The 22,388-nt window shown below is 48.8% G+C and overlaps 1 protein-coding gene across 1 annotated transcript; it reads left to right on the top strand.

Moving 5' to 3' along the window:
• Positions 1–10,100: 10,100 nt before the first annotated feature.
• Positions 10,101–16,707, top strand: CNGA2 (cyclic nucleotide gated channel subunit alpha 2). Its single transcript, XM_062184148.1, has 6 exons — positions 10,101–10,210; positions 10,385–10,477; positions 11,506–11,676; positions 13,084–13,191; positions 14,898–15,004; positions 15,302–16,707. The coding sequence occupies exons 1-6, from the start codon at positions 10,101–10,103 to the stop codon at positions 16,705–16,707; spliced, it is 1,995 nt and encodes a 664-aa protein (XP_062040132.1).
• Positions 16,708–22,388: the final 5,681 nt, after the last annotated feature.

The raw sequence follows: 22,388 nt of genomic DNA, 5'->3' as shown, positions 1-22,388 counted from the left end.
GAAGGTACAGAGAGGGGACTCTGGTGTACACAGGAGTGCTCTCAAATCCCAGTCTCATGAGAAGGAACAAACGGCTAACCATCCCAGGGCTCTTGCCCCCTTTCCCTTTCTGAAGCCCAACCTTTTTAGGAGACCAAACCCAGGGGACCTTACAGGTGAACGATGGACTCCTGTCCTCAGGCCAGCCACAACCCGGGTACCTCTCCTCTCTCCCAGTTATCTCAGGTGAGTTGGCCTGGACTGTGCCAAGGTCTCAAGGCAGGTGCAAGCTGGCTGTGAGCTGGAGGCATTGAGTCCCCAGACACAAAGCCCTGAGCACACACCATGTAGAGGAAGATTCCTTGGGGAGCTTGGGAGGGGCTGGCTCCTGGATCTGGGCGGACAAGCAGCTTCCATAGTGAGGTAGCTCAGGATCCAGCCATCACTTCAGCTTCTCCAGTGGGCAGCTGACATCCTGGGCCACACTCTCAAGCTTCCCTTTCCGTGAGCATGAGCTCCTCCGGATTTCTGCTAAGTTGTCCTGCTGCCATTGGCCAGGGTGGGGCACCTCTCTGATTGAGAAGCTGCCAGATATATGGTTGGGGGCTCAGGGATCCCAGTGGCCCAGCAACAAGAGCAGCAGGAGGTCTCTGATGGCTTCAGGTGCTGATGCGCTCTCAAAGGCTTGTCTCTGACTGGAGGCTGCACAGACAGACCAACACATGCTGATTGTGGCCACAGGAGCCCCTTCTTCTGAAGCCATCTAATTGGTAAGAAAATGGGCTGGCATTGGGCTGACATCTTCCTGTGGTTACAGGCTGGTGGCTTCCACAGGGGTTGGGGCTGCTGCCAGTAAAAATGTATGGGCTCTAGAACAGGGCTTGACTTGGGCCTTCATATGTGTGGCTTGACAAGGGGGCTGAGCACAGTGGCTGTATGGGGATATGTTGTCCCTTGTCAAAGCAGCCAAATGAAACCATGAGGGTTCTAAGAGTGGAGGCACCAAGTGCCACACTTGCTTGCACCAAGGCAGTGGAGACTTGGTCCTCTCCTGAGAGGGCAGCAGGGAGGGTGGCTGGAGACAGCTTGGTGCAGGGGGGTCGAGGAGTTGCTTGGCCATGCAAGGTGTGGTGGGAGTAACAGGGAGGGGTGGCCTTGCCATGGCACCTGCCTCTGCTGCCTGCCTGGCCCAGAGCATTTCTGGGCCTCCCAATCTCAGAGCATGGGGAGCAAGCCGGTTGGAGCTCCTTGGTGCTGTGCATATAAGAAGCAGTGGAGATAGAGGTGAGAGGTTTTGTTGGGCCTCTCCTGGAAATCCTGCTGGAATTGCAGTCCTTAATTTAGGATCTTTGAAGTGCACCCTGGCTTCCTGAGGTGATCCTTGGAGAAAGGCATCCATTCCAGGCCCCTCAGGCTTTGGAGACAGCCCCTTTGCTATTTGGGCAACTGCATCTGCAAGGGAGCTCTTTGAATGTCTGGTTGAGGGCAGATTCTGCAGCCAGGTGGTAGGTCTGGAGCAGGGCAGAATTTAATCTAGAGCTCCATCAAGCCTGGCACCCTGTTCTGGCCTTCCAGCTGAGCTTGAGACCGGACCAGCAGGTGCGAGCTCTGCCTATGTCACCCTGCAGCCAGAAGGGGCAGCTAGCATTGGGACAGCTTCATCACTAGACCTCCTGCCAGTGGCTAGGGCCCTGCTCACTTCCTTCTGCACATCTGAGCACCTCTATCCCTTAATACCATTTGTCAGTGAGCATCCTTTCCAGAGAGAGGTATACTGAAAGTTTGAACTGGGAACATACAAGTGCTTTGAACACAGCCTCATCTGTGGCAGGCAAGGTGTGTATCTGGATGGTCCTCAGGTATCACAATAGGCTCAGGATGGCCAGAACCAGCCCTGGCCACACTCCCACTACGCTTCAGCAATGAAAAACTCTCACAGGAAGTGAAGCTGAAAGTTAGGTCTAGGAAGATCTTGAAGGAGTTTGAATGCCCACGGGCAGTTTGGAATTTATTGTATAAATTATCCCTCCATCCAGTAAACAAATACCTAATGTTATTTTAAATATTGAGAACCCAGCAAGGAACAAGGCAACATGGTTCCTGCTTACATAGATGTGATCCTCTATTCATAGTTCATTGTCAGGAGGTGATACATCTGTAACAGAAATAAACTAGGAAGTAGTGAACAGGAAACAAGGTGTCGATTTGGGAAAGTGCAGGACAAGTTCAGAGAATACATTCATCCATTCATCCATTTATCTATTCATTCATTTTCCAAATATGTATCAAGCACCTATTATGTGCTCGCTCTTGGGCTAGGCTCTAAGAAGTAGTGACTAAGCAAAATAGGCAAGTCCCCGCCTTATAAACTTTTTGTATGATGAAATTTTTGTTCACGGGTTTTGGAAGTGGGTGTGACATACAGACCCAGGCATTGAACCAAGGAACTAGCCCATGTGGTGTGGAAGTTAGGGAAAAGGCAGGGCTGGGATTCCAAGGCAGAGAAATAGTGAGGCCAAAGTCTGTGATAGCATTTAGGCAGGACCTAGGGAGGCAGCTGTCAGGATGGATGGGGATGGAGTGGGAGATATCAAGGTTGACTCCTGGGTTTCTGAATTAAGCACATGTGGGGAGCGATGAGCCTTTCTCAGGGTAAGCCACTGGGGAGATTGGATTTGGGGCTGAGGGGCAGCAGGTCATGTCAGTTTGGACCATGTGGAGTTCAGGGGCTCCCTGGCTTCCCCCAGTGATAGTGAGATCCTGTAGGCACCTGGGGACGTGGAGCTCAAAAGGGGCTTCTCAGTGAGGGCAGGAGGTTTAGTTACACTCACTAGAATCCAGCCTGTTGTGGGATGCCTCCTGAGGGAGTCCTCCCCTGGGGTAAGGACGATGCGTGACCGATACCAGGTATACTGCCCCACCCCCATCTTTGTAAAGAGACAAAGACTTCGGCAAAGATGGCCCGAACATGCCAAGTTTTTGATATCATGGTGTCCACACTGGGAGCTCCTGCCCGTTGTCCAAGACCAACCACAGGAGCTTGCCAGGTCTACTGGGCAAAGTCCTGCCCTCTGTGTCCTGTTGGATGTTTCGTTCATCCTACAAAGAGTTTTTGGGGGCGCCAGTCTGGAGCTTGACATTGGGGTGGCTAGTGACAGCCAATGGTGACTCAGCATGCCAGGCACGTTCTCCCCCCACCTCAGCTCCTGCAGCATTCCTTCCCTCAGCTGAGCTCCGTATGACTCTCCCTCCAAGGGCTGGCGTATGCCAGGTCAAGGCAGCTTCATAAGCCCCAGAGCTCACTGTTCTTGGTGCAGTTCTTACCCTAACTGTTCCCTTGATACTCATGCCCCCATTCACCTGTGCTTTCAGAGCCAGAGTGTTTAGATGTGAATTTGTGCAATGCAGATAATAACAGCATCAGCCTTGTGAGGTTGTCGTGAGGTTAATGAGTTACCTTACGTCATGTGCTCACCATTCCCTGAGTGAGACCTACTTCCCTGAGTCTCTAGGTAATAGCTGCTCGCCTCCCCACTTCCCCACCTGCCTGCCCTTATTACCATATTCACCCATGGTGTGACTGTGATCCCTCCTTTCGTGTCATACTCCGCTGGCTGCTCAGGCCTTTCCCCAGTGCAATGGCTAGAACTGGGTATCTGGGGGACTGTTTTCTGGCTAAAACTTGGAGTCTATCTGGGCTATCAGTCATGGAAGAGATCTGTTCCCAACCATGTGGAAAATCTCTGAGTTGACAGGGTATGAACTTAAACCTAAATCTAGGGTGAGTAGAACTGTAAATGCAGCAGGGACGTCACTTTGAAGGCACACTGAGCCCACCCCCCCCAAGATGATCCACTGGAGCCCCTCTCTTCTACCCACTGCTTTAGGCTCAGCAGTCAGCTCTTATGAGTTCTGTCTCCTGAGAGTCATCAGAACTCAGAACAAGTTCCAGCCTTTATGTCTCCCTCCCTCCCTCCCTTCCACCATTTGGATGCAGTGCTTTCCAGGGGCCAGTGCAGTGCTGGGTAGGGGTGCAGTGCAGTGCAGAACAATGGAGACACTGACACCTACCCTCAGGCAGCACATACCCTGGTGCCTGCACATGGTGGGACTTTGATGCCAGCAAAAAGGGTGGCATGGTCTGGATAGAGGTTTCACCCCAGGACCTGGGAAACTGCGCAGGACGCTGAGGACAGGGAAAATGAGCCTGGGCGTGCTCTCCATGGAAATGTGTGACTATTAAACTAGCCTCAAGGCCAGAAGAAGAGGCTCTGAAGTCTGTTAGAAATGTCTGTCTGTCCAAGAGTGGATGGTGATGATGAAATGATGTGCAGCTGTGCAGCTTTCCAACCGCAGCCAGCGAGGAATGTCCAGTGGAAGTTGGAAGTGACATCTGAAGCTTAGCAGAGGGGTCTATGGCCAACAGCTTCTTCCGGGTCTCCCACATGGGTACAGGGGCCTAAGCACTTGGGCTATCCTCCACTGTTTTCCCAGGCCATAGCAGAGAGCTGGATCAGAAGTGGAGCAACCAGGACTAGAATTGGTGCCCATATGGGATGCCAGCACCACCGGTGGAGGATTAACCTACTGTACCACTGCACTGCCCGGCATATGGCATTGATACCATATCCTTGTCTGCTAATTTTATACTGATGTCAATTCTAGGGTTAATTTTGGAGAAATTATTTCATCATGGAGAAATTATTTGCATTCCTGATAACTTTTGAGTGCATGCCACACATTGTAAATTTTACCCTGTTGGGTGTTTTTAATATTTTTCAGTGGGAGTAGAATAGTGTTTAGTTTAAGGACAAATTACTCCTATATATGGAGGCAAGACCCTTGTGGGTATTCTTCTCAATATCTCATGAATCACTAGGTTTTCTTGCCTGGCTGGTGAGAACTGAGGACTGTCATGTCTAATTTTAGGGGTTGGTTCTTTCTTTAGCCATGAATTGCTTCTTCATTGGTGTGAGTGCTTTAGATGGACCCTCTGCAGATCTCCAGAGCGCTCTTTCTCTCTCTCTCTCTGAAGATGTTAGCTGTGTAGTATGCTCTCCTGTAAACTCAAGCTGCTTTGGTCTCCTTGGATTCTCTGTTATGTCTCCTCAACCCAGGGAATCCACTAGGCTCCAGCTACACTTCCCTTCTTTGAAATGGCCTGCAAACTCTCACACGGTAGTAATCTGGATGCAATCTCAGGGTCAGTGCATTTATTTCCTGTCTCTTAGGGATAACTCTTCTTTGTTGCCTAATGTTTAGAATCTTGAAAATTATTATTTCATTTTTTTATGTTTGGTTATTTCATTCTGGAGGGTGTATGTGACCCTGTTACTTCACTTTGGCCAAGAGAAATGTCTTATGTTCCTTTAAAATCAACTAATTAATGTAGCAGGGACCCATGCAGAGTTCTGAAAAGTAAAGAGAGGGAGTAACGGACTTCAGAAAGTTCAGGAACCATTCATAGATTTTCATTCAATACTTATTTATTAGGCACTTAACATGGGCCAGGTATTGAGAAAAGATGATAGCAAAAATGAAAATGATATTGGTGGGAATATGTAGACCTCTACAGGCGAGGGAGGCGCCTGTTGTATGAGTGTCCATTGCAACATAAGACCCTGGGGTCCTCGACCCCACTCTTGACAGGAGTTCAAACCTGGCCTGGCTCACTTGGAGCATGTGGGTGGGGGCCAAGTAGAGTCTCCAAGTGCAGCAGGGCAAAGACGGTGCACATATTGCCCTGTGCATCTCTCAACCTCCTTAGAGTAGCAACCATAAAGGTGTTTGTGTTAGAGAGAGCCAGCTGCTCTGGTGGGTGGAGGAGGAGCAGATATATACAATGCTGCTATGGCCTGACTGGACGGCTTGACCTTGAGCACAGATACCAGGCTCCCATATAATCAACTGTGATGTCATAAAATTTCCTGAGATGTCGTAATCAATTGAAAAACTCATAAAAGCCATTGGGACATCATAACTGTACCACTGTGACATTATATTAATTGTGATGCTATTTACATACCATTGTGATATCATAAGCCACCTTTGTATGTTATAATCAATTGTGGTGTCATGAAACCATTGAGACATCATAATCAATTCTAATGTCATAGAAATCATTGTGATGTTATAAACAATTATGATGTCGTAATCCTGCCATTGTGATGCCATGAAAACCCTTGAGATGTTGTAATTAATTTCTATGTGATAAACCATCCACCATTGTGGTAACATAAACCTAACATTGTGATGTCATAATAAAATTCATTTGATGTCACAAAGACATTGCAATGTCATAAACCCAAAATTGTGATGCAGTAATCAATTGTGATGTCATGAAACACCACTATGAATTTATAGTCTATTGTGATACCATAAAATTTATGATTTCATGATAAAAGAAAGTGGTATTGGTGGAGATGTTGAGAAGTAAGTGGACATGAGTATGTTTTGATCTGTAGGGTGTGTAGAATATGAAAGAAAGAGAGGAGGCAAAGATGACATAAATGATTTTGACCTAGTAATTGGGAAAATGTTGTTGCCTTCGCTAAGACACAGATGAGTATGGGAGGATATGGTTTGGAGAATATGAAGTGCTCTATTTTGGACACATTGAGCTTGAGATGTATACTCAAAACCCAAGTGGTTATATCAGGGCTGCAAATGGGTTCAGAAGAGCAGCTGGGCTAGTAGCATACATTTGCAAGTCATCAGCATCCAGGAGTATTTAATGCCATGACACTGGGGGAGGAAATGATGAAGAGAGAAAAGACATAGGCTCCATCCAAGAATTGAGTTTGGGACACTTCTGTCTTTACAGTTGGGGAAGAGGAGGGTTAATGAGTTAGGAGGATGGTGTGGAGAGCAGAATTCATTCTTTCAAGAAGGAAAAAGTGGATAAACTGTTCCAGAAGCTGCTGTGAAATAGAATGGAATGCAAACATAGAAGTGACACTAAGGAAGAATTGTGTTCTTGGCTGTCTGTTTCTTAGTGGAAGCAACACTGAAATCAGGGACTGTCAGACCCTCTTCTGTAACCCAGCACAAGACGGGCCTTTAATAGGTGCCTGGGGCATGTGCACAGAATAGATGAGTGAGTAGAAGAGAACTGAGCAGCAGCCAACCTTGAATGAACTATAAAACAAAACTTCTAATCTTGGCTGTTTGACTAAATTTCCCCTTCGCTCACTGGCTTTGATGTCTATATCCATATTCTAAGGGAATCATCCCCCATACACTTTTTAAAAAGATTTTATTTATTTATTTGAGAGGCAGAGTTGCAGATAGAGAGAGGGAGAGACAGAGAAAGGTCTTCCCTCTACTGGTTCACTCCCCAAATGGCTGCAATGGCTGGAGCCGGGAGCTTCCTTTGACTCTCCCATGTGGGTACAGGGGTCCAACACTTGGGCCATCTTCTGCTGCTTTCCTAGGCCATACCAAAAGGTGGATCAGAAGAGGAGCATCTGGGATATCCCCAGAACTCTAATGTCATCCCTCTTCTCTCTTCTCAAGCAATGGGCAGTAGGTTCATCCCTTAGATAACTTTAACACCTATGTCCATTTGCCCGTCTCCAGTTCAGACTCCCCAGTGAATGCTGTCTCTCTAGGTGAAGGTTTGAGATGGATTCAGGGCCCTAATGATAGAGAAAAATGGATGGACAAGTCCTTGACACTGTTCAGAACACATGCTACTTGGATGTGATGAGGGAAACAAGGGGCTACAGTTTACACCAGATTTCTAGATTGAATGATTGGGAGAAGGGAAGGTCCCTCTATGAGGTGGGTAGGTTGGAAGAGAGGCTGATTCGTAGGTAAAGGGGTCAAGGTTAATTTTAGCTACACTGAGTTTGAAGGTGTGAGGTGCCTCAAAGGATATGTCTAATAGGCAGTTGGAAATAGCAGTGGAGAGCTTGAGAAAGATGTCTGGGCTGGAGTGTGATATGGGACTTAATGGTAACTGAAGCCTTGGGACTTGATAAAGTTTCTTGGAAACAGCATGCACAGGAGAACCAGTACCCTAACTGTTGGTTAGGCAAGGCAAGACAAGGCAAGGCAAGGGATAGATGCTTGCCCTTGTTCCCAGCAAGTAGCTTGAGAGGTAGTCTGATGAGGGAGACTGTGTGGCTCAGTGTGTGGAGTGGCTACTCCTGGCAGAGAAGGATCAGAGATTGCAGGGGAGGAATTCCTGTTGGTGCCACAAGCTACAAGAGGGCATAAATGTGTGAAGTGTCCCAGAGTTGGCCTAGTCCTGTGTTACAGCCCCTCTTGGTCTGTAAGCTTTAGCTTTGTACCACCTTTTCCAGGTCAGTCCTAAAGCTAATTGGTACAAGAAACCTGGGCTTTGTTTTCATTGTCTGAAACTTTCTGTCTCCATGGTCTACTGCCTCCAGGGTCCAAGCAGGGACTCAGAGATGCTGGTTCTTTTCCCTTAAGTGTCCTCATTAGCATCCTGGTGTCATAATCCCACAGAGAGTGCCAGATGAGCATCTCTGAGACTGTTTGACGTGTCTGCCATCACCATGGTGACAGCTTCAGAAGCTGGAACAAATTGTAGAGGAGGGGCACTGCAGGCACAGCGTCTATCAGCAGGAACCATGGGAAATTGGGGGTGGGGTCTGCAGACTAACACCAGTAGATAACTGCTTCTCTGAGGATAGCCTGCCCAAGCCTCCCTGACTTTGTTGCAAGAGATACTCTGGGGCACAACCCCCTGTTTCTTTTCTAGACAATTGGCTCCCAGGTTGTTCCTTGTTGATCTATATTGTGGGACACCTCCTACTCTGCTCAATCCTTTGATGTTGTGATTATCCAGGACTCTGTCTTGGGCCCTCCCTCTGTCTCCTTTTCCTGTACAATCCCATCCATATGCTCTTCTTCACTCCTTGCACCTAATCCATATTGAAGTTCCATCTTTTCTCCTGCCATCTTGTCTTAGGTTCCATCAGCACCCTTGTCTCTGGTCTCTTCCCTGCTAGATACCTCCACCGTTGCTCAAATCCAGGTTTCACAGAGCAGCCAGACAGATCCTTCTGAAATAACAGAATGCTTATTTGATCACTCTCATGCTTAGCCTTTTGAGGTTCTCCACAACCCAGAAGAGTGAGTCCTCACAACCAAACTATCCAAGCTAAACCGAACCAACCTCCCAACCAACAATCAACCAACCAGCTAACCATTTAACCCATTGCCCTTGCTTTGCAAATGTATAGCACATACTTATGCTGTGGAGACCTCCAAACCAACCATGACCCCTAACCCCTATTGCATGAGAGGTCATGTGTCTCTTTGACCCAAAGAAGCTTCTCCCTACCCCTTTGCTCTTGGTTTCTCCTTACCTAAGTCTGCTTCAAAGTTCATGCTCCTCAGGAAAGAGGTCAGTCAGCAAAGCAAGGACACTGAAAAAAACGAGTTAAGCAGATATTTGATTTGTTTGATTTTAGCTTGGATGATTAATTTGTCAAAAATTTTCAGTGGGTAAAAGAACAAAATCACATTTTTTTTTTGACAGGCAGAGTGGACAGTGAGAGAGAGAGACAGAGAGAAAGGTCTTCCTTTTGCCGTTGGTTCACCCTCCAATGGCCGCCGCGGTAGCGCGCTGCGGCCGGCGCACCGCGCTGTTCCAATGGCAGGAGCCAGGTGCGTCTCCTGGTCTCCCATGGGGTGCAGGACCCAAGGACTTGGGCCATCCTCCACTGCACTCCCTGGCCACAGCAGAGAGCTGGCCTGGAAGAGGGGCAACTGGGACAGGACCGGTGCCCCAACCGGGACTAGAACCCGGTGTGCCGGCGCCGCAAGGTGGAGGATTAGCCTGTTGAGCCACGGCGCCGGCCAAAATCACATTTTGTAGCTTAGCACTCTTTTCACTTTAAATTATGTATCAGGGTGGGGGAAGTACTAACATTTTCTTGGTGCTAGGATTCCTGGCAATGCCAAATCCTATTGCCCTGCAATGCCAAATCTTATTGCCCTGCAATGCCATACAGACCCTGGATGTGCTGAGATTTGCCAGACAGGCCTTGGTTCTATTCTCACCCTGACATCTAAGGGTGCCAGGGGCCTCTGTGACATTCCTCTTGGCCCTCTGACTGGCAGGTGAAAGTCCTGGTCATACATGGAGGATGACTGAAAAATCCAATGGTGTGAAGAGTTCCCCAGCTAATAATCACAACCATCATGTACCCACTACCATCAAAGCCAACGGCAAAGATGAAAGCAGGACCAGAAGCAGGTGAGTCCACTGAGGCTGGGTGGTTCTAGGAATGGCCCAGAGGGTGCTACTTCCTTCCAGCTCCTCAATGTCTGGGTCCAGACATCCTAAACAGGGAACATGGGATATCTAGCATGTGCCTAGAAGGAAGACAGGGCATGACCAGAGAACCCTGGGTCAACTCTTTCTCTGTAGGCCACAGTCTGCAGCTGATGATGACACCTCCTCAGAACTACAGAGGCTGGCAGAGATGGATGCCCCACAGCAGCGAAGGGGTGGCTTCCGCAGGTGAGTCCCCCCCACTACCATGATGCTCACCCCTTCAGCACATGGACTCTGCCGGGGTAGTTAGCATGGTCCACCTCCTCTTGTCCACAGTAGGTGTTTCCATAAGGCCTCCATGGAGCATTGTCAGTGCTGTCCTCATTCAACTCTTGCCTCTGGAGGCCTAAGCAACTCCCACAGCTCTTGTAGGGCAAGCTCAGAATAGCCAGGGGAGGCTTTCCTTCATGTTTGTCTATCTTGACATTAGAGGAGGCAAGGTGGCGTCCTTCCTAGCAGAGAGGCCTAGGTAGTGAGGCCAAGGTCTCTAGCCTGGGGTGGTAGGCTCCATAGAGAAATCAGGAAGCCAGACACAACCTTTACCCTGGTCTGTTATGCCTTAACACAACCTCTGTATTGCTCCAAAGAGCTCCTATTTTCTCTTCACAATTAACAGAAAGTCTTCCTAGGACAATCCCACCTTGTGGAGCTGCTGAGGGGCCCTGCCTGAATTCCAGGTCCTTAGTGCTGGCCTCTACCCCAGCTTTTTTTTTTTTTTTAAGATTTATCTATTTATTTGAACATCAGAGTTACACAGAGAGAGAAGGAGAGGCAGAGAGAGAGAGAGAGAGAGGTCTTCCATATGCTGGTTTACTCCCCAATTGGCTGCAACAGCCGGAGCTGTGCCTATCTGAAGCTAGGAGCCAGGAGCCTCCTCTGGGTCTCCCCCATGGGTGCAGGGCCACAAGCACTTGGACCATGTTCTACTGCTTTCCCAGGCCATAGCAGAGAGCTGGATCAGAAGTGGAGCCGCTGGGACTTGAACCGGCACCCATATGGGACGCGGGCACTGCAGGCGGTGGCCTCACCCTCCGTGCCACAGCACCAGCCCCTCTACCCCAGCTCTTAGCACTTACGATTTCATGATGCCTGTTTGCAGCTTTCCCTCTCTGATTACCATCTCCCTCACCAGACAGGGAGCTCTTGGGGCACAGCATCCCTGAACAGTGCAGATCTTCTCTGGCTCATGTTTTCTCTATCTCTGTGATGTCTAGGATCGTCCGCCTGGTGGGGGTCATCAGACAGTGGGCGAACAGGAACTTCCGAGAGGAGGAGCCCAGGCCTGACTCGTTCCTTGAGCGATTCCGTGGACCAGAGCTCCAGACTGTGATGACACAGCAGGGAGATGGCAAAGGCGACAAGGACGGCGACGGCAAGGGCACCAAGTAACAATGTCTAGCCTGTGGGGCTCAAAGGGCTACCTGGGAAAACCCAGTTGAATTTCTTCTTTTAATTTTATTTATTTTATTATTTATTATTAAATATTTATTTATTTATTTTCATTTTGTTTTAATGGCAAACACACACACACACAAACATAGAAAGAGAGAGAGGGACAGACAGACAGGTAGATTTTCCATTTGTTGGCTCACTCTCCAAACACTCACAACAGCCAGTAGTGGACCATGCTGACACCAGGAGCCTAGAATTCCATCCTGGTTTTCCAGGTGGGTGGCAGGGATCCAACCACTTGAGCTGTCATCTGCTGTCTCCAAGGGTATCCATTAATAGTAAAATGGATGGAGAGCACAGGGAGGACTCTAACCCAGGCACTCCGATGTGAGATGAGGGCATCCTAAACAGCAACTTAACCACTGCACCACAAACTTGCCCCTCAGGGGGTTTTAATGCTACTGTGGTGGCAGACCTGTGTCTACATCCAGCCCCATGAATAGTAAAGAAAGGGCCAGGCAGGGTGAGTTGCTATGCTTTTAACTATGGCACATTTCCCTTCTCACCACCCACAGTGCCTCCAAAGGCCAGGAACCTCTGGTGGCTTTGTCCTTTTACCTGCCCCTTTGCCAGATGTCCTTTGGTTCTCTGTGGGTAGGGAGGGGGCTCATGCAAGGCCATGACAGTCCCAGCCCCAGCTCCAGCAGCCAGTAACTGCTGAGGGAGGTGCAGGCAGGGAGTGCTGTTGAGAGCTTACACATCCAAACTTCAGTGTGGGTGAGGAAGTGGAGCTTTGAAGAAGTCGTGGAGGGGGCTGGAAGGGAAAGCCAGGATGCTTGACTAGGAAAGAATGACAGGTCAGAGAAGGCAGAGCTGGAGGATCTGTTCTTTGAAGAATGAGTATGTGCCTGTAGCTGTCTGGCCGAGCTGACATTCCCCACTGGCCAGCAGAGGAAAAGGGCTCTGGCCAAGACAGGACACAGCATCTGGGAAAGTGATTTGGAGGCTGGAAGCCAGGGACCAAAAAGGGGGTGGGGCGACAGGAAACATGTGGCACTTACTTTCCTGGTGTTCTTTCTTCCCAGGAGCAATGTGGGCATAGGCCCAAGCCCTCATTATCATCCCTGAAAGCCTGGGCAAAGAGACTCCAGAGGGTGTGAGAGCCAGTGGGCTGAGATGGGTCAGAATGGGGAAAGAAGTGTCCTACACCCATCTGCACTCCATACAGATGCTCAGTACCAGATTGTGGGTTACTGAAAAATGGGACCCTAAGTCAATCTATTCCTCGCCCCACACATCCCCACAGGCAGTGTTTTTCTGAGACCCTGGCCTCTAGGACCTGAAGTTATGTCACACTAAGGGACCTGGTGCCCAAATCTGACCACTGTCTGTCTCCTCAGGAAAAAATTTGAACTATTTGTATTGGACCCAGCTGGGGACTGGTACTACCGCTGGCTGTTCGTCATTGCCATGCCTGTGCTATACAACTGGTGTCTGCTGGTGGCCAGGTGAGCAGGGAGGCTCTTTGTGGGGGGAGGTTGCTAGAGAAGCTCTGTCCACAGGCCATGGGACTGAGAACACACAGGGCCCAGTTTTGGACACAGAATTCACCACAACACAGCTTTCCTTCCAGACTCTCTGGGAACTGATTGTACCTCCACCTGCCCTATTAGCCTTCCCTACCCCCCTACCATTTCATATGTTCCCAAGACATAATATCTGTCTTTTTCCTGGTGTCTTTAATCCTCTCTTACTTTTATATCCACAACAATCCTGTCCTAGATGAGGCTACCCTTCTCTCTCCCTTCAATGGCTCCCTATAGCACACAGGATGAATTTCAAGTCCTAAGCATGGCCTTCAAGGTCCTTTGACCCTGGCCTTCCCTCTTGCTCCATCTTCTGAATGCACCCCAATCTCATGACTTTTAGGTAAGAACATGCTGCTTCCTCAAGGGGAAATTCCCTGTCCCACTCTTAAACCTATGCAGATTCTTACAGATTCAGTTCCAAAGCCACTCTTTACATGGAGCTTTCTCTCACAGCCTTCATTATTGAACTCTACCCCCACCTCAGTCATTCATTCAACAAGGATTTGTCTGAGCACCTACTGGGTGCAGGGCTCTGTGCTCCAGGTGAGGGCTAAGTGGTGAGTAACACAGGTAAGGTGTCTGCTCTCCTGGCTAGGGCTAGGGCTAGGGCTAGGGCTAAGTGGTAAGTAACACGGACATGGTGTCTGCTCCTTGAGGTCTTAGGCTACTGGAGGACATCAACTGTAAATATGTAACAACAACAAAAAACAAGCAAAACGATTCCAGTCCCTGGTGGCAGACAGCTGCTAGAGAAAGGACAATCAAGGCAAATATCTCAGATGAGGCAAGACCTTAGCTGAGTGCCAGATTGTGAGAGTCAGTTATTTAGGTTCTTGATGTTGGTGGATGGAGCACACAAGGCAAAAGGAACAAGTGTAAAGCCTCTGTCCTGGGATGGGCCAGAGTGGCTCCAGATGTGTGTGAGCCATCAGAGTAGCAGGCATAGCTGGTTCTTCAGGCTTTGTGGGGCAGCAGAAGACCTGGAATTTTGTTGTAAAAGTGGCCACTCCTCTCTTTGACTAGTATGCTTATTAAATCATCATCCTGGCATCCACCCCCTACACCCTCTTCTCTCTAGGTCCCAACCCACTGGGTCACCAGGTCCTGACAATTCCCCCTAGAAATTCCTACAGCCTCCAGGCTTTCTTCATTCCCATTACCTGTAACTTAACTCTGAGGACCATCATGTGTCTCACTTGGACTGGCCCATACTGTGTGATGGGTGCTCAATAGGAGTACGTTGAAGAGATGACCATGGAGGCCATTCACTTGTGCACTGTAGTTCGTTCTTCCAGTAGTTGTTCACTCAACTCATACCCAATGAGCACTGAACATTCATGCCTTGGGCTTGACATAAGGCATGCAGTAACTACTAAGAGGTGGATCAGCCTTCCTGGCACTCACAGTCCAGTAGGCGAGACAGGCGAGTAATGGTCATTGGTGATGTCTATGTAGTGATGTCTATGTATGGTTACCAGTTGAGCTAGAAGTTACTTGTCAGCGTTTGTGGCACTAGGCTGATTGTGACTCACCAGTGCCATCCCAAGCCTTACACTCAGTGGGCACTGCTCCCCGGGAAACCTTGGCTGGCTTTGAGGGTGAAACCCAGCCCTGTCCTCCTGCAGAGCCTGTTTCAGTGACCTGCAGAGAGGCTACTTCCTGGTGTGGCTGGTGCTGGACTACTTCTCAGATGTGGTCTACATTGTGGATCTTTTCATCCGATTGCGCACAGGTGAGTGAGCAACTGGGATGTGCAGGAAGTAGCATGAGTTATAAGCCCAAAGACCTGAATCTAAACTGGGACACTGATAGGTGACTGCGCTTTTTGAACTTTGTATTCCCACCTGCTTAGACAGGTTGGGATCTGGGGGTGATTTCTTAGGGTCCTTCTGGTAAGCCCTGATATATGAGCTATGTTCCCTTCTGGGAGGGAGGGTTGAAAGGGCACTTTGTTCATTTCTGAGTGTTAGCCTATGGGTAGAGACAGACCTGAAGGCAGAAGTGACATGCTGGCTTATGTTTCTACTAGGTTTCTTGGAGCAGGGGCTGCTAGTGAAAGATCCCAAGAAATTGCGAGACAACTACATCCACACCCTACAGTTCAAGCTAGATGTGGCTTCCATCATTCCCACAGACCTTATCTATTTTGCTGTGGGAATCCACAACCCCGAGCTGCGCTTCAATCGTCTGCTACATTTTGCCCGCATGTTTGAGTTCTTTGATCGCACTGAAACACGCACCAGTTACCCCAACATCTTCCGCATCAGCAACCTAGTCCTCTACATTTTGGTCATCATCCACTGGAATGCCTGCATCTACTATGCAATCTCCAAGTCCATTGGCTTTGGGGTTGATACCTGGGTTTACCCCAATATCACTGACCCTGAATATGGATACCTAGCTAGGGAGTATATCTATTGCCTTTACTGGTCCACACTGACCCTCACCACCATTGGGGAGACACCACCCCCTGTAAAAGATGAGGAGTACTTATTTGTCATCTTTGACTTCCTGATTGGTGTCCTCATCTTTGCCACCATCGTGGGAAATGTGGGCTCCATGATTTCCAATATGAATGCCACCAGAGCAGAATTCCAGGCCAAAATTGACGCTGTCAAGCACTACATGCAGTTCCGCAAAGTCAGCAAGGAAATGGAAGCCAAGGTCATTAAGTGGTTTGACTACCTGTGGACCAATAAGAAAACTGTAGATGAGCGGGAAGTCCTCAAGAATCTACCAGCCAAGCTCAGGGCTGAGATAGCTATCAATGTTCACCTGTCCACACTCAAGAAAGTACGCATCTTCCAGGACTGTGAGGCTGGCCTGCTGGTGGAGCTGGTGCTGAAGCTCCGTCCTCAGGTCTTCAGCCCAGGGGATTACATTTGCCGCAAGGGGGACATTGGCAAGGAGATGTACATAATCAAGGAAGGCAAGTTGGCAGTGGTGGCTGATGATGGTGTGACTCAGTATGCCCTGCTCTCGGCTGGGAGTTGCTTTGGCGAGATCAGCATCCTTAACATTAAAGGCAGCAAAATGGGCAATCGACGCACAGCCAATATTCGGAGTCTGGGCTACTCAGATCTCTTCTGCTTGTCCAAGGATGACCTCATGGAAGCTGTGACTGAGTATCCTGACGCCAAGAAGGTCTTGGAGGAGAGGGGTCGGGAGATCTTAATGAAGGAGGGGCTGCTGGATGAGAATGAGGTGGCAGCCAGCATGGAGGTAGATGTGCAAGAGAAGCTAAAGCAGCTGGAGACCAACATGGAGACCTTGTACACTCGCTTTGGACGCCTGCTGGCAGAGTACACGGGGGCCCAGCAGAAACTCAAGCAGCGCATCACGGTTCTGGAAGTCAAGATGAAACAGAACACTGAGGATGATTATTTGTCAGATGGAATGAATAGTCCTGAGCCAGCTGCTGCTGAGCAGCCATAAAGGCCTCTCCAGCCTTGGCCTTGACCCTAAGAGCTAGAAGAGCCGTATAGATCTCAAGATTTGTATGCATTGCTATCATGCCCACTTGAATACTCCCAGAAGCCTCTCTAATCCTGGGTTTTTGATCTAAACATCCTGAAAATCTCTCCGGATCTAGCTGATAGCCAAGCTTGTGGACAGACATGTTGGCTGGGGTTCCAGGAGCTTCAGCATGACCCATTTGAAGAAGGAAGAGTGGAGAGCTGAACTGGCCTCTAGGGGTCTATCCTGGACCTGGAAGGCTGGATACTGATCTGCTCTGAAGGACTCTATCTGCAGAACAGTGTGCACCCTGCTGCAAGACTTCCCTGTCTCTGGCTGCTTTGCATCTAGCCACTCCCCACTTGGTTCTGGTCCATACTTTTTAAACATGTGTTTTGAACACCCCCATTTGTCCTGAACATATATGTAGTTTAAACATTGGCTGCAGGTATTGAACCCTGGTACCCAGGCAGGTAAAATGGTATGATGGTGGTGGAGGAGAGGGTAGAAGGGTGTTTCCTCAAGTCTGTCTGTTTCTGTTAGACAATGTGGCCCCTCCCCTGGTGATTGTCATGCTCCTGGCTTCTGGTCCATTCCAGGACAGTGAGTGAGGAGTCAGACAACAGACAGTTGTCCAGCAGGCAGTACCACCTGTACAAGATGGTCAGCAACTGTGTCTATCACCCTCTAGGCAGAGTATTTCTGAGGAGGTCCTGATGGTTCGTGGTAGGTAGGAGACTCTTTTGGTTAACATCTGCACTAGAGACACAAGTTAATAAAATCCATTCAAAGTATTTGTGGTATTGCTCAACTCTGCAATTCATATTCTCTCCCCCTCCCTGTCAACTCCTCTCTTTTCCTCACATTTATCTTCTCCTCTAAACGGGACTGTTTCTTGCTGGAATGCTCTGGCATTTTCTCCTGCCTGCCTAAACATTAATAGTTCTTTAGTACTTAGCTCAGGCCACTTGACTGCACCAGCTCCTGTATAGGCAGTCAGTTCCCTCTTCTATAGGTTTCCACAGAGCTCAAGAGCCTCTCTGTACTTGCTCTTATCATATTTTGGGGTTGGTTTTGATGGATTTTATTTTCTGTCTAGACTGTGGGCCCTTTGAGGGCAAGGCTAAGAAAGTTTCCCTCATTGCTCTGTCTACAGCCTCAGTGGCATGTTTGACACCGAGGGGACCATTCGGAGAGTAGTTATTCACTAGGAGAGTAGGCAAACACATGCATGAGTGAATGAGAGGATGAATGATTGAGAGAGCCCAACTGATCAAAACGCCCATACATCCACCTGCCAACATCTGTGTGTTTACAACATCAGCTCTGTCTGGGTATTTGGAGAGGCCCTCCTGGAGAATCGGGTGTCTGAGCTGGGTGTTATGGGGTGATCAGGAGCCTGAAGGACAAGTGCTGATCAGCAGGGAAGATCTAGGCACAAATTCTGATGCTTTCATGTTCAGCTATACTATTTGCTTACTTATTTTGCTAAAATACATGCAGAATTTGTACAGTTAAGTAATGTTAACTACATTCACGATGATGTGAAACCATTCTACAAAACGTTTTTGTCTTGCAAAATTGAAACTATACTATTGAACAAATTTCCACTCCTCTTACCCCCAGCTCCCGGCATCAATCATTTTACTCTCTGTCTCTATGAATTGGACAACTCTAAGGATCTCATATGGCTGGACTCATACAGCATCTGTCCTTTATGTCTGTCTTATTTGACTGGATATACAATTTTACAAGTTTGTCCATGTTGTGGCATGTGTCAGAAGTCACTTCCCTTTTTAAAGTTGAATAATATTACTGTATTACTACATTTTTCTTAATCATATATGTATGGATGAATGTTGTATTCCTCATTTGGGTCTTGTGAATATTTCCTACTATCAAGATAGGTATACAAATATCTCTGAGACACTGTTTTAGTTCTTTTAGGTATAGACCCATAATTGGAATTACTGGGCAATATAGTGATTCTATTTTTAAGTTCTTCAGGTACTATCATATCTTTTTTTTTTTAAGGGATAAGAGCTGTGAGACTTTTTTTTTTTTGGACAGGTAGAGTTATAGACAGTGAGTGAGAGAGAGAGACAGAGAGAAAGGTCTTCCTTCCATTGGTTCACTCCCCAAATGGCCGCTGCGCTGATCCGAAGCCAGGAGCCGGGTACTTCCTCCTGGTCTCCCATGCGGGTGCAGGGGCCCAAACACTTTTTTTTTTTAATTTTTAAATTTTAGCTCCCACATATATGGGAAAACGTGCAGTGTTTTTGTCTTTCTGTGTCTGGCTTGTTTCCTGCAGGGAGAACTGCTGTGCTGGAGGGCCCAGGGTTCCTGGCGGGACCCAAGGTTGTGGCTGTGCGGGCCCAGGGCCCAGGGTTGCTGGCGGGGCTAGGGTTACGGCTCTGCGGGCCCCAGGTTGCTGGTGGGCCCAGGGTTGGGGGCCCAGGGTTACAGCTCTGTGGGCCCCAGGATTGCTGGGGGAACCCAGGGTTGCAGCTGTGCGGGCCCCAGGGTTGCTGGCGGGGCCAGGGTTATGGCTCTGTGGGCTCCAGGGTTGCTGGTGGGCCCAGGGTTAGGGCTCTGTGGGCCCCAGGGTTGCTGGTGGGCCCCAGGGTTGCTGGTGGGCCCCAGGGTTGCTGGTGGGCCCCAGGGTCGCGGCTGTGCGGGCCCAGGGTTGCTGGCGGGGCTAGGGTCGCGGCTCTGTGGGCCCCAGGGTTGCTGGTGGGCCCAGGGTTGGGGGCCCAGGGTTACGGCTCTGCGGGCCCCAGGGTTGCTGGTGGGCCCCAGGGTCGCGGCTGTGCGGGCCCCAGGGTTGCTGGCCGGGCCAGGGTCGCGGCTCTGCAGGACGGGGGGAGGAAGGCCAGCGAGGCTGGAGTGCCTAGCTCTGTGCACAGCCTGGTCTGGGAATCTCCACGCTCCACAGACCGTTTGCCGCGCACAGGGCGTTCCCCAGGTCCTTGAGGGCCGCGTCCGGCCGCGAGTCCCGCTTCCCGCTCGCCCCCGCTCGCCCCCTCGGCCGTCGGATGCATCGCACTCGGTGACCGCGGCTTCGCCCCGTTGGAGCAACTGGGACAGAACCCGGTGCCCATATGGGATAGCAGCGCCACAGGTGGAGAATTAACCAAGTGAGCCTTAGCGCCAGCCGGTACTATCATACCATTTTCCACAGTGACTGTACCATTTACATTCATCAGTGCAAAAGAATTCCAATTTCTTCACACCTTTGCTAAATTATTTTTTTTTACAGTAGCTATCCTAAAAGGTATAAAAGTGATATTTTATTATGGTTTTGATTTGAATTTCTTTAATGAGTTCTGATTGAGCATATTTTCGCATATTTGTTGGCTGTGTGTATGCCTTCTTTGGAGAAGTGGTTATTCAAGTGTCTTGGCCATTTTCATATTGGGTTGTTGAGTTGTAGGAGATCTTCATATCTTCTGGCAATTAACACCTTATCAGATATGATTCGGAAATGTTCTCCCATGACATAGAGTGCTGGCTCACTCTGTCGAGTCTGCCCTTTGATGCATATACATTTTAAATTCTGTTGTAGTGCAATTTCTGTATTTTGACTTTTGTTGTTTATGCTTTTGATGTGATAATTCATTTTTATGCGAATTCATTCTTCCAGCCAGAATGCTAAATTTAATGCAAGACATTGAGTGTAATTTCTTGGACTGTTCCTTAGCATACATTAATACATCTGAACCCGGGTAACCTCACATGAAGGAATCTGAAACACTGCCCATGTTCAGGTCCTGATCCCTGAGAGTGACAGTAGAAAAGAGATAACATTCGTGGTGGCACAGTGCTCCGTGGATGCTCTTCTATTTGGTATTCAGTTAGAAGGAAATGTCCTAAGCCCGTTCCCTTCACGAGAGGCACAGGCAACAGCGAGAAGAGTCTTTGGAAGCCCAGTCGTCTGCTTGCCAAGACACTCATTGCTAGGATTGCACTAAGGAGTTCAGCTTTCACCATGTGATGGACAAGATCCTATTCTTGTAGGCGGGGATGACACACTGAAAAATTTTGCTTTGGTTTCAGCAAGAAATTTTCGGGTGTTTCACCCTGGGGCTTGGTATCCCAGTCCCAAGAGTTGCCTGATTTTCAGCCTATATTATGGATCCGGTTTTCTTCAGGGCAAAGCAAATGGCTTCTCTGGGTCACCTGGGATACCTACTTGCTCAAGACATAGACTTCCGGGCTCACCTCCTATCCTCTCCTCACATTTGTTGCCCAGAAACCCTTGGGTCCAATGTCTGACAACTACTTTGCTTCTGCTCAGCTATTCCTGTCCTCTGGAGCTTTGAGAGCTTTCCTCATGCTGCTCCCTCTGCCCAGATCACTCTCTTTTCCTTTTCTTCCTCTGAGGCTTAGTCCATAGGCCTCTTCTCTGAGACCCATTCCAGCTTTCTATGTGAGACTCTTCTACAAACAGATCTGTGCCAGTCACTGCAACAACTGCTCTTTTCTTATCTAAATTCCATTTGTTCGTTGAGAAAAGGATGATGGGATGACAGAAGTATTATCTATATGGCTTGTGGCAGTATGTGTGAATGTTGTGCATGTGTCTTTGTGGATAAAGCATGGATGTCTGTGTGGGCAGCTGGATATAAGCTTTGGTAGACAGTGGCTGTCTCTGACCAACCCCCACCACTGCTCTCCATTACTCTCTGCAAAAATGTGATTCTCTCTTGCTTGTCACTGGCCGCCGCCTCCGCCTCTCTCCCGTAACTGGCTGTAATATAAGAACTGAAGTACATTTTCCATTATGTGTTGTATTTATCCAGCTCAGCCTGATGTTCCCTGCTCTTAATTTAAAAATGTTTAAATTAGAATGTTTCTTATTTTCCTCTGAAAATACTCACTGAAGGTAAATTGCCCCATTTGTATATGGCCATCAGTTTATTTTCTCTGCACTGGTAACCTTCCACAGAAAACAAAAGCCCCTGCTCCCACCCACCACTCCCTCTCTCCTGTGATCTGACCCTAAGTGGCCTCTGCCTGGATGCAGATTGCCACCCCCGCCCAGCCCAGGCTGGGTCCCAGCCTCAACAGCATGGACCTGTTCCTCCATCTGGAGCTTCAAGCTGCTCTGACCACTTGTTCCTGTCCTCAGGGGAAGGCCAAGGCAGAGGGTCCTGTTTTTCTGTTTTTGCCTGGAAATATGGAAGACCCCAAAATACAGAGGCAGGGGAGCTGTCCACCAGAGGGCGCTTGGACCTCAGGAAAGGGTGGTGGGCTCTACTCTGACCCTCCCCTTCCCCACCCATCACCACCAAGCTGAGGACTTAACAGGGCCTGATGGGGCAGTTAGGAGGCTGACCTAAGTGCTTTACAGAGTTGTTAGATCAGATGTTTGTCCCATGTGCTCATAGTGGTCCCTTGAAATGCCTGCGGAGGTTCCTGGTTGTCAAGGCCAATGAACCAGTCTTCTAAGTGTGTGCATGTTAGTTGCCCAGACTCTGCTGGAGGTTGAGGAGGGCAGAAACGTTAGCACTTAATTACAAGAACTGGACACTACAGTTCTCATTATTTGAGGTGTTATGGATAGTATTGTTTAGCATGGAGCTAAAGAAAATAGCCTAAGTTCTTTAAGGTTGATTTAAGAAAAAATATTATGTAAATAACTGTACCACTGGCACATA

Source organism: Lepus europaeus, chromosome X (assembly GCF_033115175.1).
Source record: "Lepus europaeus isolate LE1 chromosome X, mLepTim1.pri, whole genome shotgun sequence".
Taxonomy (NCBI): domain Eukaryota; kingdom Metazoa; phylum Chordata; class Mammalia; order Lagomorpha; family Leporidae; genus Lepus; species Lepus europaeus.
The sequence above is the reverse complement of the archived record's forward strand: the minus strand, read 5'-3'. Positions and strand labels throughout refer to the sequence as shown.

Excerpts from the sequence above, each read along its gene's own strand:
- CNGA2 (XM_062184148.1), top strand. The coding sequence starts at position 10,101 with ATGACTGAAAAATCCAATGGTGTGAAGAGTTCCCCAGCTAATAATCAC. Across the intron at positions 13,192-14,897 it reads TGGTGTCTGCTGGTGGCCAG|AGCCTGTTTCAGTGACCTGC; the intron begins GTGAGCAGGGAG and ends GTCCTCCTGCAG. Across the intron at positions 15,005-15,301 it reads TTTCATCCGATTGCGCACAG|GTTTCTTGGAGCAGGGGCTG; the intron begins GTGAGTGAGCAA and ends TGTTTCTACTAG.